This window comes from Aspergillus thermomutatus (genome assembly GCF_002237265.1).
Source record: "Aspergillus thermomutatus strain HMR AF 39 chromosome Unknown NODE_227, whole genome shotgun sequence".
Taxonomy (NCBI): Eukaryota; Fungi; Ascomycota; class Eurotiomycetes; order Eurotiales; family Aspergillaceae; genus Aspergillus; species Aspergillus thermomutatus.
The window spans coordinates 952-18,255 of record NW_020798277.1 but is presented as its reverse complement, the minus strand read 5'-3'; the positions used below and the strand labels follow the sequence as shown (position 1 = coordinate 18,255).

Genomic DNA, 17,304 nt, shown 5'->3' with positions numbered 1-17,304 from the left:
GGTAAAATCTTTTTGAGGAAAATGCAGACGGAAGGAGAGAAGTTGTGCTTGATGCAGTTGTTGTGATGGCGAGTCATCCGATGGATACTTTTACGGTCCGACCGACGGCGGTGACTCAATGACTAAGCAGTTGGTAGGGCTGACGTAGCTGACATGTGATTTGGAAAGCCCTCTTTGAGGTGCGATGGGATTCGTGGTCTATGAAAGTGCTTCCGAGAGCATTGAATAAAATTCGTTTGGCTCTAAGATGGTGAGTAAAGTCGGCAAATGGCTGACAATCTGTGGATCAAATATGCTAAATAACCTCAAACAAACATTGAATGCACGCTCTGAACGGGGAAAAGATGAACTATCAAGGAACAAACTCCACATAGATCCAATGAAAGAGCAGTCATAAGCATCGCAGTAATCGAATCCATCATGTCGTATCATCATCAGTATTTTGCCAAAGTATCCTTCAACTCATTCAATCAGTAGTCATCGCAGAAGTCTCAGCCGCCAAATCCTTCGACGCAATTGTCTCTATCTCATCCTTTGCTAACCTCATCGCCGGACTCGTGAATTCAGATCGCTCAATCACCAGATCTAGACTTGCAGGAGAAGTCTCTATCCCCTGCGAATTAGCATCGGGACTTTTCGGGTCAACAACACTTTTAGAAGATGCTGAAGCAACAATCTGAGGGGTGGGAGCAGCAGTGCTGGAGGACGATAAAGTAACAGACTCGGAAGCCGCTGAAGCAATAGCCTGGGAAGTCTTCGAGCTGGACGCTTCCCTCACAGTTTGCTTTTGAAGGGTGGAAGTTTCAACAGTCATGGCAGGTGCTTCTGCAGTTAAAGAGAGTACAGTAGAGAAACTCGGCTGTTCTGTCCAGCTTGGAGTTGTATGCTGTTCCGGTGAAACGGTAGATGAGAGCGCAGGCATAGATTCAAACATATCCCTAGGGAACGGTCGAAGGTCTGAAGAGGAAGTTTGAGGTTTGACCCCAAGGGCAAGGTATACCACCAGCACACTCAAAAGCACGATTGTCACGTTGCGCCGGTCACTAGCCAGTACCCGGATGTAGTTGATGAGCAGCGTTTGCAGGTCGATTTCCTCAACTGATCTCGGAGAATAGGTTGAGGCTGGCATGACTGGAGCCTTCGTTGGCGTCGTGATTTCTGGGGCAGGAGATGAGGGACGGGAGGCTTTTTCAGGAACAAATAAAGTTGGTTCGTCAATCAATAGGGTAGGCGTATTCGTACGCGACGGTTGACCATACAGCTCTGCGCCAATATTGGTTGTAGGCTGCTCCCTGAGTTGCGGCACTTGCAGCCTAAGATTACTGCGAGGAGGATCATTGTCCAAAAGCCGCTTTTCCAGCTCCCGCCTGATCTCAGATGGGAGCCAAAGGCCGACTTCCACATCCACCTTTTCCATCTCCTTCCAAGCCGCAGCCCAGGCACCAGCTCTCATCAGCCCGTTTGCGGCGAAGACCTTGATCTCCCACTTCCTACTCGCATCGTGTCTAGGGAATCGTCCCCCGCAATCAGGGCACTCTTCGCCTTGTTCGCCATCAGTAGCACTATCCTCTGCGGCCGACTGATCCCCTTCCTCCGAACCCGTTTCCTCATGCCCCAGAAAGTGGCCATGGTGGAGCCGTGGACGCTGTAGTTCCAGACTTTCCAACAATCGTTCCTCAAGCAGATCATACATATCCTCCGGGTGAGAGATGAGCACACCCCGGTCACGAAGCACACCGGAACCAACCTTCTCCTCCAGCAACTTCCATCGCTTCCAGTACTCCGGAGGCAGTACCTCTCTCAGTATCTTCTGGTCCGGGTACCCAATCAAACCTGGCACAGGGAGCGAAGGAGGGAGCAAGGTGCAGTGAAGCAGAACAAGCGGATACTCCTTCTTGACTTTCTGTCTCCCCGCAGACCCGGTAGGTGAGTAATAAGGTGATCTCTTAAGCGGAGACGAGCCCGCCGAACGAATCGAGATATCCGACATCCGAGGTCCGCCCCTCCGCTTGGGCGGAGTCAGGAACTCGTCATCATCCTCATCCTCAGTGTGCATCTGCATTGCACGCACAGAGCTGGGCTTCCGAAAAGCAGCCTCCCGTTGCCTGATTGTTTGTATGGACTTGAACTGTGCCTCCATTCTGCCATGACCGAGGCTATCTCGATTGATCCAGGGGTGGCGGATTCGCTCATCTGCGTCGCAGCCGATCACAGGTTTCAGCTCGCTTGGAGGGTGGATTAACACCGAATCAGGGATTGAGGAGATTGAAGAGCGACTGGATGCACGCGAGTCCAATGGAGCTAAGTCGTCATCATCCGGGTCCTGACCATCTATGTCGCTCGTGGAGTGTTGCGTTGAGGATTCCGAGGAATTGTACCCGCAATCCTGAATACACAGATGAGCATCGTCGCTCAGTTGTCTTTCTTCATCGTGACGTGGTGAATCTTCGTGGGGAGTCGCTTTTGTCACTTTGGAGGGGAGTAGTCCGTCCGCTGAAGGGCTTGAGCCGAAAATCTGTTTATTTGCAGTTAAATTGGCAAATTCAGTCAACTGAGAGGCGTCGGATATATCCTCCATGATAAATACATGGAATTCGCGAGGAAGGAGTATTGATGGTAGGTCTCTTATCAAGAATGTATGTGGTGATGAGCGACTTCTAATGATGAGGAATGCGACTCATTGGACGGAGTATAAGTAAACAACGCTGCTAAACATGCAATTCATCAACAAAAAAGATTTGAAGATGGAGATGCATAACTGTTCTCTTAAAGATTGAGTGGAAGACATAAATTGAGGTTGTCTCTGATGAAGAAACGGTCATCCTTACAGCAACCACCTGATGCTTTGTTGGTGGTGTTTTCATCCTCTGGTTGTGCAGGGCAACCATGCATGGGGATATGGCGGTCTACTGCTCTAGTGGCTGGTCATCCTCCTAGATCAGCAGTGCTTGGCGCAAGGCTTCGTTCGATAGATGAAAGTCCCCAAGGGCTTTGAAAGTGATTTGTTATCTGATAGATAGTGCCATCTATTCGATTTGAGAATTTTGGAAGGTCGGAATGGAGTTGAGCTTATACCCGCAACAATAAGGCCGTCTGCATGCTCAGCGCTCGCTACAAGGGATGGTCGCGTCTATTGGAATCGACAAATGGGCTCAGCTTAGAAATAGGATATCGAATCCAGAATAGAAATACAGAATGGGATCGGTATGCTGCACCAAGTGTAATATAGATTGTCCCAAATGAGATAGTCACAATGCATGGCCAGGATTCGGTTGTGTATACCAAGAAAAAGGATTTATAAATGCTTGCTGGCTAAATGGAAGTGTAAAAGCAAAGGATCTCGAAGTAAATAGCAGATTATGCCTAATTAGAATGCGTATGCAATGTCAAGACGTTGGAAGTCACTTTCTTCCACTCAATCATGACAATAGGCGACAAAATACCGGTCATGTATTCATACAAGTCGTCAGATGTATGCCACAAAAGTGACATGGATTCATTCCGAAGGCTGGGTATGATTTTCGTCTGCGCTCATCAGAGGAGGGTAATTTTGCTGTTCCCCAAAGTAATGAAGGACATCTTGCGGTAGATATTCAAGCCACGGTAGAATTTCACCAGTAAAGGGGAATGGAAAGTGTTCTTGTTGTTGGAGAGCATTCACATCAACATCCTGGCTTTCTATAAAGACCCCTCCGAAGTTTGAGCCGATATTCGATTGTAATTGGGTGGATTGTGGATTAAGGTGTCTGCTATCTGCATGCCGTTCGCTTTGTGCAGACGCCAAGGTGTAACTGTAATGAGGGTTTTGCGGTTGCAGTTGAGACGAGGACGAAGAGGCAAGGCCCTGGGTGTAAGTCGGTTGAGTATTCGATGTGCTATCGGTTGTGTTGGAATATGATGTGTTTAGGCCCAGTAGAAGATTGGCATCGGAAGCGGCAACAGGGGCAAGGGAAGCGTATTTCGCGGGTCCATTAGCAATAGATGAAGATCTTGCCCCGTCTGGAGCCCGCGTCGTTTCGACTGACTGCGGATACGGGCTCGAACCTTGCTCCGGTTTAAATTGCGCGGGCATGGGGAAGCTGTGACTATACTGCGAAGAATAGGTAGGTCTATTCGAGTCATAATCGGCTTGGGAAGCCGGCATCTGGTATAACAAGCTGAGGTTTGGTTGGGAAGAGTTGGTGGCTCCAGTAAGAGCCCATCCAATGGCTAGAAATAATACGTTAGCTGTTGCATTTCGCGAAGTCGGAATATTGACATGATTGTTATACCTTGCCCCGGGTCAATCCTCGGTGACATTCTGCCATCTGCAGAGAAATTTGCAGCACCTGCTGTCATTTTTGGCTCAACCGTGGCACTCAATGGTGGCTTTGCTTGTCGCCAGGTGGGAGCAGCGGAGGGCGGAAGTGGAAATGTCTCGGCTGTATTTTCCATCTCCTCTTCAGTATAGAGTAATGGATCAACGATACCCTTGGCTTTCTGATCTAGAACGGTTAGAATATACCTAGAACCCTCCCAATATGTCTCAAGTGCCTTGAGAGCTTTGTAGCACCGCTGGTAGTTTTCTCGGGCAGCGGAAGCGAGAAGTATATGCTTAGCACTCGACTTCCGTTCCGACGAAGAGTCCATGTTTGGCATCACGAAGCCACTAGACTGACCATTGAGTAGTGGTTGACACGGAGGGGAACCAGATCTCGAAGAGGGCGACGAATAATATGCGCTCTCCATGAGAAAAGCGCAAGCAGCGATGTACATTGGCTGACTCGTAAATGGATTGCCGATGAAGCTCTTGCCATCAACAAGCTCAGAGAAAGATAGAATATCCGCTATTGTCTTAGCTGAAGACATCGACAATTCTCTGCTGTTTGGGTAGAGATGCTGTATCGTACCGCCGAACGAATTCAGGAGAGTGGGTTGGTGAAGAAGGACGATGAGGGTGTGAAACCACTTCATGCATGTTAGATTAAGAGTCGATATTATTGTAGATGTTGGGAATGGTCTTACAAAATGAAGAAGTATGAAATTCGTTCCTTCTTTCGCTTTCACGTAGGCCTGGAAATTAGCCGCATTAAAATGCAGTCTGGGTGACAATCGCTGGTAGATGCCTGGAAAAATATGTAAGTCCACTAGGGGAACAGATGATGAGAGAGAAAGAGAAAGAGGAAGATGGATAACTACCTGTCAGATCACTTTCCATCCCAGCAAGTCTCTTCAACGTCTCTGTTGTGAGATGGTCCGCATCCTGAATACCATTGATCAGATCCGTCACCCTTCCGTAAAGGTGTATTATGCGAATCAGTGGTGGGAACGGTGCAGGCCAGCCATTTGATAATTTAGATTCCGACTGTAGCGGAAAACATAATTCTATCTCCTCGTCGCGTAGCGTGACTGGCCTCCCAGTACCAGAGGAGATTACACGGTCCAGGAAGAAAATACTCCAGAACGTGTCGACCTTTTCACGCTCCCAGGCGCGATGGTCCTCAGCGTTCTTCATCTCGCTGCTGGGGCTTGAAGCAACTTGAGCACCATCGCATTGATCATACTCTTCCTCCCGTAGCTTCCCTGCCTGTCCAGAGAGAACTGCACTTGGAGTCACGCCCCTCCGCCCATAGCTGTGTTTCAGTCCCTGCAGCTTCTGCATTCCAAGATCCTGAGCCATTCGAATGGCAATACCCAGATACATCCAAAGACCACTGTCATGATTCGATCCGAATTGCTCGTAGGCCAGCAAAAGACACGCTTGAACAACAGAAAGTGTGGGGCATGAAAGCGAGTCAACCAAGGCGCCCATTGCCCTGTGGGCAAATGCCTGACCGCGGTCTGAGCTCTTCACGTCAGTCTGCAACTCTGAGCCATCGATAGACGGCGCCTGAGGCGGACTCAATAGCGGGTGCGGCGAAAATCTTGCGGCCAAGGCACAGACTGCGTCAACAAGCATGGTATCAACTTTCTTATCCTTCAGATCACGAAGAAACCAATCTCGCTGCAAGAATGGAAAACTGCAGCCCAGATGAACGAAGAACAGGTCGCAAAGGTGCATGACCAGGTTGCTAACGGGTAAAGTATCGTCTCGGTCATAGAACGGGATGGTGTTCGCGTCTCGGAACTCACGGCTGTCGATCAGTGTATTTATATGACTGATACCCACGTCTGCAGACTTTGGACTTCGAAGAGGGGAAATGGACTCTGTAGTGTCATTCAAAATGTCAGAAGCAAGCGAAAACACTAGCCATAGAAGGCCGTACATAGGCATGAAGTGGGTTGGAGGCATACCTGAAGACAACGAAGTATTGCTTTTGCGAGACCCGCGCACCTGTACTACCTGCAGGCGAAATAAGCAAATGGGAAGCTCCCGCAGTAAAAAGCCAGGCGAAAGTACTAACCATCTGTTTGAAGCCGGGAACAATGGCTGTCGGCCCAAAATATCTAAAATAAGGAACGTGGGTGCGATGGCTTGAGCTTAGGGAGGTCCGGCCTTTCGAAAATAATGTGAGTCAACGCAGCCAGTAATACCAATTGTAACCAGGTTTCTCCAATATAACGTACTGCTTTCCGGACTTGCTCCGGTTGTATGCTGCTCCGACTCACGGATATTGCCCAAGGGTGTTTCCCTTGACACAAGGGCATCCTGAGAGCTTGAATGATCGGCGTGCCGGTCAACGCCACTGCCTGCGGCTTGCTTATATTGTGAAGCAACATCTGGACTTTGACTCTTGCCCGTTCGAGGGTTTGTTCTCTCACTAGCACCGGGTAGAGGTGTGAGGCTAGGAGTTTGTGATGCGTTCCCTGAATGCGTCCGAATATGAGTAGAAGGTTCGCTATATCCTAAACAGACATGATTATAATCCGAGCAAGTTTTACACACTAGAGAACAAGTTATCAGTAATAGCATCGATAGGTATAAGAGCGGCGTCAGCTTCTCACCTGGCTGTTCACCAGAACATCTTATTTTGCGCTTGCGACACGTCCGACACCTATAGAAGCCGCCAAAAAGGTTACCATCAGCTCCGTAGAAAACATGTGTCATGAAGACAAGCTTACGCCGCATTGACTCGACGGCGCTTCGGCTGGGGCTGTCCATCGCTCGAGACAAAACGTATTTGCCTTGCAGGAGGAACATTACTGCCGCCGTTCTTCACAGGAGACGGGCGGCTCATTGCGAGCGAGTATTCATCCGTGGTCACAGCACATGTCACATCGGGCAGCTGATTATTCCTGACGCTGGGGCAATCGAACGTTACCGAGAGTCAGATCCAAGGGATTTGGAGAGGGAAGCTAGGACTTTGGTAGAATCCGGCGATACGGATGGCCGATGGGACGAAGCACCAACAGAAGAGAAAACTCCATGGACGTTATCCCACTTTGTGGCGGGCGCAAGATCGCAAGGTCGGGATGTGGGAGGTGAGGGGGACGGCGCAACAACTATTCTACTTAGGGCGTCAGCAGGGCTATAGTTTGTGTATTGGTGAAACGTTATCTTTACTCGTACAGTCAGCGATTATAACCACTATTTTTCTGTAGCTCATCTCATGCGACAATGCTTCTGTACTGAATTAGTATGGTCGAGATCGAGTGTGCTTATTTGCGCAAGACTTGGGCACACTGGCTCAAAAAGCCGCCGGACCTAGGTAGCTAATGATTCTGGTTTGCCGCTCAGAGACTGTTCGCTCGATCTCACGTAAAATGATAGGGGAACAACACTGAAATGGTATTGAAGATAAATGATACAGGTAGACAAAATTAGGCAGAGAGCAGATACGTATCAGTGGACAAAAGCAAGAAACATGGATAGGTAGCTAAGGTGTTCTCCGTATTCCGCGCCCTGGCTGGGGGAACCAAAAAATTGGGAACCACCATGTGACCTTCCATGGTTCTGGATGCGACATCTGCTTGTCCCGTGATTCGAAGATGTATTGGTGCAGCATACAGCTAGGTAGTCAGCTAATATCATATCTAACTATCGAACCAAACATTTCCTTATTTCCCGTACCTCTGTACTACCTTAGGTTCCCCGTTCCGTTTATTCTGCGGGCCCACCAGGTAAGGGTTCGTCGGCTTTTCATACGCTGTTTAGAAACTACTAATAAGGGTCAAGAAGTGTGCCTGTTGTATGATCTCCATATTGAGGTTCTGTTCCTGCAGGTGCCAGCCGTCGGGGAGAAGGTTTTCTTCATCCCCCAAATCTGGACTCTGGACTTCGAACTCTGGAGAAGAAGTACGTATTTAGCCTGGGGACGGGAAATAATGGTTGACAGGAATAGGATTAGTCCATCCTATGGGGCGACCCTGCCGGGGTCCTAGGCTCCTCCTCATGGCTCAACGGACTCAAGAACTCAAACGGAGTGAGTCCGAGTTCCACAAACGGACAACGGAACGAGCCTAGAAGACTGGAACTAGAAGCTAAAAAAATCCGCTGGTGGATGCGTCGACAATCTTTCTTCCCCACGTACCGTGGTGTGAACCGAGCCATCAAATTCTGTACTGGCATGTTGGCGGTCCAAGCTTTGACCAGAATCAGAACCCAAACTCTCATGGCGTATGAAATTCTACAGATGCTCTCAATCCTCAGAAATTGAGCGGGTAATTCGGACACTGGGAATAAGGCCTTAGCGACAGGCTAGATTTACGCGCCTAGCTGTCAACCGGACACCTGTAGAACGGTTTATGAGAAGAAGGGTTCGACTTGTTTCCGAATGAAGAATTCTATGATGCGATAAGCATGTTTCTGTCTTCTGTCCTCTATCCCTCGGCGACAGAAAATCAGCTCCATCCCTCTTAAATGCTGTACATAGCCATCTAGAAGTTTGGTCTCGGAATTTCGATGGCATCAGTGGTACGCCCATACGAGATACCCCCGAGCCGACTGATGGGCTTCAGGACCTTGAGGTCGACAATGCTCTTGTCCTCGTTGATAGCGTCATCCCTCACCCAGAAACGAACACCCTCAATAATCGCCAAAGTGCCCGTTGTCTTACCCGTCGTCCTGCTCTGAAACTCCTTAGTCTCGACGAGCTTGCCTTCAATTGAGAACATTGACTCCTTGACACGGGCAGCTTGGACGACAGAGCAAGGTGCTTGGTGCAGCCCGGAAATCTCCCACTCGGAGACTCCGTACGGTGCATTGATAGCGGTCGCATTGGCCGCCTCGACAAAATGCTCAGAGATGATATTGATCACACATTCACCCGACTCGACCATATTCTTCAGTGAGTCCTTGGCCTTCTCAAGCGAGCCAACGAATCCCACAGTGAAAAGAGGAGGGTCGTGATTGATGACCTGAGCATAACTGAAGGGCGCCAAGTTCGTTGTCTTTCCGTCTTTGGATCTGGTGCTGATAAGCGCGATGGGTCTTGGGACAATTCCCGAGATCAAAAGCTTATAGTTTGATGATACCGGTCGTCCTTCTTCGTATGGATCAATTTCGACATGATTCTTCTTCAGACTCTCTCCACCATCATTGGCACCGTCGCCTTGTTTCCAATTTGGATTCGGGGGCTGGGAGAAAGTGACCGGCGCATCGCGCTTGAAGTCAGGTCGGGAGGCCTGAATCTTGTCGAAATCATCCCGGACTTTGAACATCGTAGCAGATTGATGAAAAGATTGATGGTATTGGGGTATACGAATCACCCAAGGAGAATATGATTGGACTCGAGACCCTCTGCATCAGTGATTAGCAAGTCGCATCCTCTTCGCTTTTTTACACCAGCATTGCTGCTGGGATTCCTTCTCTAGAAGACATCCCATCAGTGTGCAAGTGACCAAGTTCGGACAACGTACAACTGCGTATGCAATGATCTGTGTACTCGCAAGACGCGATATGGGATTGTGCGACTCATTACAAACCAATGCAGAGAGCTTTATCGCACAAGTGCTCTCGGTCGATCGGGCAGACGCCTCGATATTTATTTGTCCCGAGTGTTGGACCCGCACTAACTCCACGGAACAAGTATAGAATAATTTCCTAATTTCCACACCCTTCATTACCATATTTCACGCAAAGGGGCGTGGAAATAATGTTTTCACTACCGATCGCCGGGCCGATTTTACCTGATCAGCTACCCGAGGCCACCCCAAGTGCGGAGCTGTCGCTGCTTGCTGGGCGCCATGGGCGAAGTCTACCAAAAAGAGAGGCACGGAGACCAGACTATGGAGTATGGATTAGATGCCTCAACATCTTGATAGTGAAGCAAAACAGTAGACCACTAATTCAGCCAATAGAACATCCCTGCTGGTCATCCATAGCTCTGTCGTGTACATTGATTAGATATGCATACTTCTTGTCGACGAGGTACCCTGATCTCATTATAAATCGCGACATGGGATACCGTCGGTGTTACCAATCCAACAAACCTGTGCCTCATGACACTGCAATGTGTCTCCAATTAGATCCTTGATATTATCGAGGGGACTATAAATATGTAGATGAATCGCTGCTCATCACTGAACTTTGAACTACTAGAACCTCGAAGGCGCTGCTATTAGTCCTGACCTTATCAGCCGAACATTCAAAGCTCTTTCCCAGATCTAACCTCTTCAACTTCGTGACCAACATGACTGACCAAGATTACGAGACCTTTAAGCTAGGAGACTGGGAGCTCCAGAGTGGGGAGAAGATACTTGATGCGCATCTTGCGTACAAGACGTTTGGAGACCCAGGCTCCCCCGCAATTGTCTACCCCACGTGGTTTTCCGGGCGTATGTAAATACTGACAGAGACAAAACACACATATCTAGTATGCTGACCATCACCAAGTGATATCCGACAACTTCTGGCTTATCGGAGAAGATAAAGTCCTGAATCCTGAGAAGTACTTTATCATCATACCTGCGCTCTTCGGAAACGGCCAGTCCTCGTCTCCATCCAACCAGCCGCATCTTCGGCCATTTCCGAAATGCTCATTCTACGACAATGTTCGCGCTCAGCACAAGCTTGTCACAGAGCGCTTTGGAATCAAGCATCTACGGGCAGTGATTGGCTGGTCAATGGGAGGGGCACAGACCTATCAATGGGCGACCCAGTATCCTGACTTCATGGACGTCGCAATTCCTTTTTGCGGAGCCGCAACAACATCGGTGCATAACCTGGTGTTTTTGGAAGGCGTGAAGAGCGCCTTGCTTGCACCGAAGCGCATAACCTCGGCGGGTTCAGGAAATATTGGCCTTCTAAAGGCCGAACAGACTTTGGGGGCGTGGAGTGCTGAGGACAGAGATGTTGGTTTGAAAGCTTTTGCTAGAGTGTATGCTGGCTGGTAAGCTTGTGTCCGAATGACCGTTTATATTGAACGAGGTGGAGCTCATTGATCGTCTGGATAGGGGTTTCAGCCAGGCCTTCTACCGGGAGAAGTTGTACGAGACAGCCCTTGGCTACAAGGACCTGGAGGACTTTTTGCAAAACTTCTGGGAGAAGTGGGCTTTATCCAAAGGTAAGCCGTCTGCAGAAAATGAACACATCCTGAATTGGCTCCGTTGACGATTGACCCCGTTGGATCAGACCCGGATAATCTGTTGGTGATGCTTCAGACCTGGCAGAATGGAGACGTGTCGCAGCAGGAACCATACAATGGTAATTTTGAGAAGGCTATCGCCTCAATCAAGGCTAAGACCCTGGTGATGCCAGGAAAAACTGATCTATACTTCCCGTAAGTGATGCTTCGAGCTTTTGACGTCTAATGCTGAATGTCGTTGCGCAGTCCTGAGGACTCGGAATATGAAGTCTCATGCATGCAGCCTGGCATTGGAACTCTCCGCGTGATTCCTTCTATCTGGGGTCGTAAGTTGATCTGAATTTGACTATTGGCGAGACACTTCTGACAATCCTCAAACACAGACTGGGCTGGTGGTCCTGGAGACAGTAAGGATGATGTTAAGTGGTTGGACGAACAACTATCGGACTTCCTGTGAATTTGAGTTGACACGTAGCAAGGATCAACTCAAGTAGGCTCATATTATCTTGCAGTTCATTGTTTAGTACATAATTGTTCAATTTGAACTTCAAGTACTCTAGTAGCTATAGTAGGAAGACAGTATCACGTGAGTTCATCGCCGTGGCGATGGTGAACATCATGTGATAAGAGTCTGATAAGTCAGCATACAATCGTGAATAATCTGGAACTCCTCATCCCATCGCAACTGATGACTGGGTCAATTCGATCTCTGTGGTGGTTTTCATCAATTCAGTCCTTCCTTTGTCTTTTCTTCCTCTACAAGTCCCCTTCTACTCCTTTCTTAATTTCTTTTGCTGCTTTGTCGTTCTGTGTCTTCCCATCTGCTTTCGTTCTCTAGCGAATCCTCTTGCTCTTTATCAAGCCGCTTCCCGCTGACGCCTAAACGGCGCGACTGCATGAGTTTGGTCAACCCAAGCTAGATAATAAGATGTCAACACCACCAGTTCGCCAGTGGGGAGTTACTCCTCCTATTTCAACTGCTCTCCCAACTCCCGACGAACTCGCCGCCAACGATGATTTGATCTCGGAGCTCAAGGCCCAGAACAACTTCGAAAGTCCCGCGGAGACAGAGCGGAGGTGGGATCAACTCAGCTGCATTTCTCTTTGATGTTCTGCTGACACCATGTCTGTCATCGCGTAGGAAACAAGTTCTCCAGCTCATTCAACGCGTAACGCACGAGTTTGTCAAGGTTGTCAGCCGAAAGAAGGGGCTGTCCCCTGCAGCAGTCGAGGCAGCAGGTGGAAAGATTTTCACTTATGGAAGTTATCGCCTGGGTGTCTATGGTCCTGGTCAGTGACATGGAAGTGTTTAATCACAACGGTTGTGATGTTGACAGTGCGATAGGCTCGGATATTGATACACTCGTGGTCGGCCCCAAGCATGTCCTCATTGACGATTTCTTCTCAGATTTCCCCCCGGTGCTTGAGAAGATGGCTCCTCCCGGGGCTATCGAAAAGATGACACCAGTTCCCGATGCCTTCGTCCCAATTATCAAGCTGGAGTTGTCCGGTATCAGTATCGATCTTATCTTTGCCCGTTTGATCGTGTCGTCGGTCCCTCTCAATCTCGACTTGAAGAACAACGATTACCTCAGGGGGCTTGACGAGAAGGAGGTGCGGTCGCTGAACGGAACTCGGGTCACAGATGAAATTTTAGAACTGGTGCCCCAGCAAAAGACATTCCGCCTTGCCCTACGCGCAATCAAGCTCTGGGCTCAGCGTAAGGACCTTTCATCTGTCTCTTTTTTCATCATCTCCCGGCTATCATGCTGACACCAAGCTACAGGCCGGGCGATTTACTCCAATATTGTAGGTTTTCCGGGTGGTGTCGCTTGGGCGATGCTAGTAGCACGAGTCTGTCAGTTATACCCACATGCTACTGGGTCTGTGATCGTCGGCAAGTTTTTTCGCATTATGAACAAGTGGGCGTGGCCCCAGCCTGTCTTGCTAAAGCCTATCGAGGACGGACCTCTCCAGATTAAGGTCTGGAATCCCAAGGTAAGGGCAACCCAGGACGCCGCGCCGCATTCTTCGTGATATTGATACCAATGATAGATCTACCACGGCGACCGGTTCCACCTTATGCCTATCATCACCCCCGCGTATCCATCGATGTGTGCGACGCACAACATCTCAATGTCCACAAAGGCCGTTATCCTTCGCGAGCTCCAACGGGGAGGTGATATTGTAGACAAGATTTTCTTGAAGCAATTGACCTGGAATGATCTCTTTGCGCGGCACTCATTCTTCACACATGATTACAAATACTATCTTAGCATCACTGCCTCAAGCAGGACTAAGGAAGCGGAATCGGTGTGGTCTGGTCTTGTGGAATCCAAGATCAGACACCTGGTCGGAGCTTTGGATCGCAAGCCTACCATCGCTGTGGCTCACCCATTTCCAAAAGGCTTTGAGAGAGTGCATATCATCTCCAATGAAGAAGAAGCAGAGGCCGTAAAGAACGGTTCTACCAAGTATCAGGATAAAGGTACGAAGACAGAGACGACAGATGAAACTAAAGATGCTGCACACCAAGCCGCAGCTCAGAGCGGAGTTGAGAATGCCGAGGTTGAGCCTGTCGGTGAGAACGCGAATGGTGATAGCCGTATCATTTACACCACGACATATTACATCGGCTTGGAGTTGAAGCCATTGGAGCCAGGTATGTATGGCGCTTGTCTTCCGTGAGCTAGCTGACGTTAAAAGGCGCTTCCCGTTCGCTGGACATCTCTACTGATGCCCAGATTTTTAAATCTACGTGTACTTCGTGGGCAGGGTACCAACCCGGCATCAATGATCTCTCCATCACTCACGTTCGCAAGTAAGTCTGGTCACAATTTGCTCTCCTCTGTGGATGTGTTTTGACTCGGGAACCAGCTTCGATCTTCCCGAGGATGTCTTCCAGCCGGGAGAAGCCCGTCCCACGCGCCCCAAGAAGAAGGTCATCAAGAAACCCGAAGCAGGCGCTCAAAAGCGAGGTATCGATTCTTTGGACGTAAGTGCCTGCAAGAGAGTCAAACAAAATAACGAGCGGGAAATGAATCACCAGACGAAAGCGGATATTTCGCATGTTGGATGACGCTCTGAGAGTTCCGGCATTGGGATTGACTAATTTCAATTACTTTCTAGGACGCATCGCTTCCAGCTGCAAAGCGGCAGGTCACCTCCAACGGAATCTCCAGTACGCCAACACCTGCGTGAGCATCCCTCACCTGAGGCCGAACTATTCGTCGTGTTGGGGCTGGTCCCCATTATGTCCTCGCTGAAACGATACACTTACAACGCCTAAACAATTGATTAAAGTTGAAAGCCCAACGTCAATGATATGTGTTGGTGAACAGCTAACTCCAGCTGACTCTGCCTCTGCAGTTCGCACTTGATTAAGGTCTTGGCTGCACTGCGATGAACACCGCAATCGAGGTTAGATAACAAGGTTGGTCGTCATTTCTCTCCCGCCTTCATCCCTCTCTTGTTTCCCATCCTCCACAAGGAACAAGCATTTCTTGGTTTTTATGTCGCTTTTTCCAGCGACCTTGCGAGAGTGCTCTCTTGAGGCCATCAATATGGCGCATATCTGCACTACTGAGTATGGGTGGCCCTGTTTTCCATGGCGTTTGACTGAGACTGGTATGGTGGTGATTTCCGTCTGACGCAAATGGTTTGTGGCTGTACATATCGCCGTCCCCATTACGCAGCTATTGCCTGGTCCAAGTGCCAGTTAGATTAGTCGAATGAAGGTACACATTCCGCGTGGCCTACGGGCCACAGTCTCCAGTATCCGACTCCCATTTCGGTAAACCAAATTTCACCGTCCATGGTCAAACTATAGACTCTTTGTTTGGATATATGTGCATTATGAAACTATACAAACGACGTTCATCCTCAGCTCCATGCTTCCACCAGCTCACACAGCGTCGACTCCCCGCCCACATTGCCCGGGAAAACAACAAACGGGACACCCTGATGCCTGGAAGTCGGCTCATCACATCGCCAGAGCGGCACACCAGGCGCAGCCTGGCCGACAATCGTGGCACGCTTGATATTGAGCCCCTTGGTAGCGGCGTCGGAAGAGGTGATCCCGCCCTGGACAAGCACCACCCATTAGCTGAGGATTCTCCATGGCCTGGTTTTTGTGTTCGGTGATTGCTTACCTTCGCAATGATATATCTCGGACGCACCTGGATCAGCTGCAGAACCTGGACCAGCGCCTCGGCGACTTTCGCCCCGATAGCCAGCGAGGATAGCTCGTCCCGGCCCGTTATCAGCTTCCGGCTCGTCATGACCAGCGTGTCCTGGCCGGATTGCAGGTGTGTCTCTGTCTCCTGGACGACTCGACGGATTACACTCTCCGCGCTGTCGGAGGCGATGAGATCTGCTACGTCCATTTCGATGACGGCGAGGGCACCGGTTGCGCCGCGGGTGTCAGTCAGGACCTTGAGCTGGGCTGTTGTTTTGGGTACGTAGGAGCCGGCGATGATGAGGCCGCCTGTTTTGCGGGGGCAGGGGAGGCCTAGTTGCTGGGCTGTTATGGGCGGTATGGCGCGGATTCCGAGGCGGGTGGAGACGAAGGCTGCGCCGGTGCGGTAGAGGAAGTGTTTTCCTCTGGCTTCGGCTGTTTCATACTCGGTTTCACTGTCAGCATTGAACGAGGTGTCGACAGATCGGGGATGGAGGGGTTTCGAAACGTACCCAGGAGCAATCCGGCGACGAAAACGTGCATGTCCGATTCCGCTGCAGCATTGACGATGACGACGCCTTTCTTGGGAAAACTCATGAGCTTCTCATATACGACCTCGGGCCCTCCCTTTCGAATGTCGTCTATTGTGATCGAGTGCAGTTGCTCGGCGGCGAACCGTCCAGGCGCTTTCTCCATGACATAGTCCCTCAGATTCGAGCTCTTGTACCCAAAGGTCGCATCCTTGGCAAACTGCGTCAATCCAGCAGGCACCAGATTCTCCCCCTCGGCTACATAGTGTACATCGTTGATGGTAAACCGCCCACCCTGGAAGAAGAAGGGGGCCAGCACCCATGCGTCTGCGGGGCCGAACACGGACTGCGCGACGTCTGCTTCCAGTGGAAAGTGGCCGCGCAATGTACTGTCGCCGCGAACGACGATGTCGACAGTCTGAGATGTGGATTGGGCTGCCTGCGAGACGTTTTCACAGATGCCGCGGATGAGCTTCTCCGCTTCAAGTGGGGGAAGAGCGCGCGAGTTGGTGAGAATAAAGAACCCCGGGGAATCTTGCTGGAATTCCTTAATCAGCGTCGGAATATCCCAGACGGTGAGTACAGGAATATCGTGACAAGTTTGGGTGCCTGTAGGATCATCGTCTAGCACAACCAAGCGAGTCAGTGAAGACGTCGAAAGGAGCTGTACGATCTGGCCCTGGGTGTCTGCGGGGTATTCGGGCGGAAGCTGTGACAGAGTACTTTCGCGGGGCAGTGCGGGATATTCTTTTGAGAAAGACATGTCGATTCATCTGGTCATGGCATATAAAAAGAGACAATCGAGATTTGAATGAAGGGACAGAAAGTCTCGAGGGTCTCAAATACTCACTCCCATGCGGAGGAACCCCATGCGACGTGCGGGGAAACTCCGTTGCTGCGTCGGAGCGATTGCCGAGCCCCCCAAAGTATTTATTTCTCAGGGGTGTTCAATCCACACCCAAATGGCTACTGCGACACCTATCTGGATACCCAACCCGACTACGGAGTAATGTGGTACACATACCATGAGGTAGGGGATGTGGAAGCGGCTTGGGTAAATTGAGAATTCCGACACATATTTCTTTGTTGTATGGTTCAACGAAAAGATTAATACTGCCCGATTAACTCAGTTGGTTAGAGTGTCAGACTTGTG

General features: G+C 49.8%; 6 protein-coding genes across 6 annotated transcripts; 2 read left to right on the top strand and 4 right to left on the bottom strand.

The window, feature by feature from the left end:
• Positions 1-466: 466 nt before the first annotated feature.
• Positions 467-2,578, bottom strand: CDV56_102472 (uncharacterized protein; the record flags this gene model as incomplete). Its single annotated transcript, XM_026756091.1, has 1 exon — positions 467-2,578. One exon carries the CDS (start codon positions 2,576-2,578, stop codon positions 467-469), a length of 2,112 nt encoding a protein of 703 aa, XP_026611435.1.
• A 918-nt stretch (positions 2,579-3,496) lies between these two features.
• On the bottom strand, positions 3,497-6,271 carry CDV56_101976 (putative C6 transcription factor; the record flags this gene model as incomplete). The annotated part of the gene is made up of 4 exons (XM_026755595.1): positions 3,497-4,209; positions 4,272-4,947; positions 5,005-5,105; positions 5,179-6,271. 4 exons carry the CDS (start codon positions 6,269-6,271, stop codon positions 3,497-3,499), a joined length of 2,583 nt encoding a protein of 860 aa, XP_026611434.1.
• Positions 6,272-8,796: 2,525 nt separating this feature from the next.
• On the bottom strand, positions 8,797-9,579 carry CDV56_101529 (flavin reductase family protein; the record flags this gene model as incomplete). Its single annotated transcript, XM_026755148.1, has 1 exon — positions 8,797-9,579. The coding sequence occupies one exon, from the start codon at positions 9,577-9,579 to the stop codon at positions 8,797-8,799; it is 783 nt and encodes a 260-aa protein (XP_026611433.1).
• A 971-nt stretch (positions 9,580-10,550) lies between these two features.
• CDV56_101167 (homoserine acetyltransferase family protein) lies at positions 10,551-11,901 on the top strand (the record flags this gene model as incomplete). The annotated part of the gene is made up of 6 exons (XM_026754786.1): positions 10,551-10,695; positions 10,754-11,249; positions 11,314-11,423; positions 11,492-11,639; positions 11,691-11,770; positions 11,828-11,901. The coding sequence occupies 6 exons, from the start codon at positions 10,551-10,553 to the stop codon at positions 11,899-11,901; spliced, it is 1,053 nt and encodes a 350-aa protein (XP_026611432.1).
• Positions 11,902-12,372: 471 nt separating this feature from the next.
• Positions 12,373-14,645, top strand: CDV56_100755 (polynucleotide adenylyltransferase; the record flags this gene model as incomplete). The annotated part of the gene is made up of 8 exons (XM_026754374.1): positions 12,373-12,521; positions 12,586-12,734; positions 12,790-13,164; positions 13,231-13,442; positions 13,500-14,106; positions 14,151-14,265; positions 14,322-14,439; positions 14,574-14,645. 8 exons carry the CDS (start codon positions 12,373-12,375, stop codon positions 14,643-14,645), a joined length of 1,797 nt encoding a protein of 598 aa, XP_026611431.1.
• Positions 14,646-15,326: 681 nt separating this feature from the next.
• CDV56_100400 (uncharacterized protein) lies at positions 15,327-16,914 on the bottom strand (the record flags this gene model as incomplete). The annotated part of the gene is made up of 3 exons (XM_026754019.1): positions 15,327-15,527; positions 15,596-16,056; positions 16,134-16,914. The coding sequence occupies 3 exons, from the start codon at positions 16,912-16,914 to the stop codon at positions 15,327-15,329; spliced, it is 1,443 nt and encodes a 480-aa protein (XP_026611430.1).
• Between the last annotated feature and the right edge of the window lie 390 nt (positions 16,915-17,304).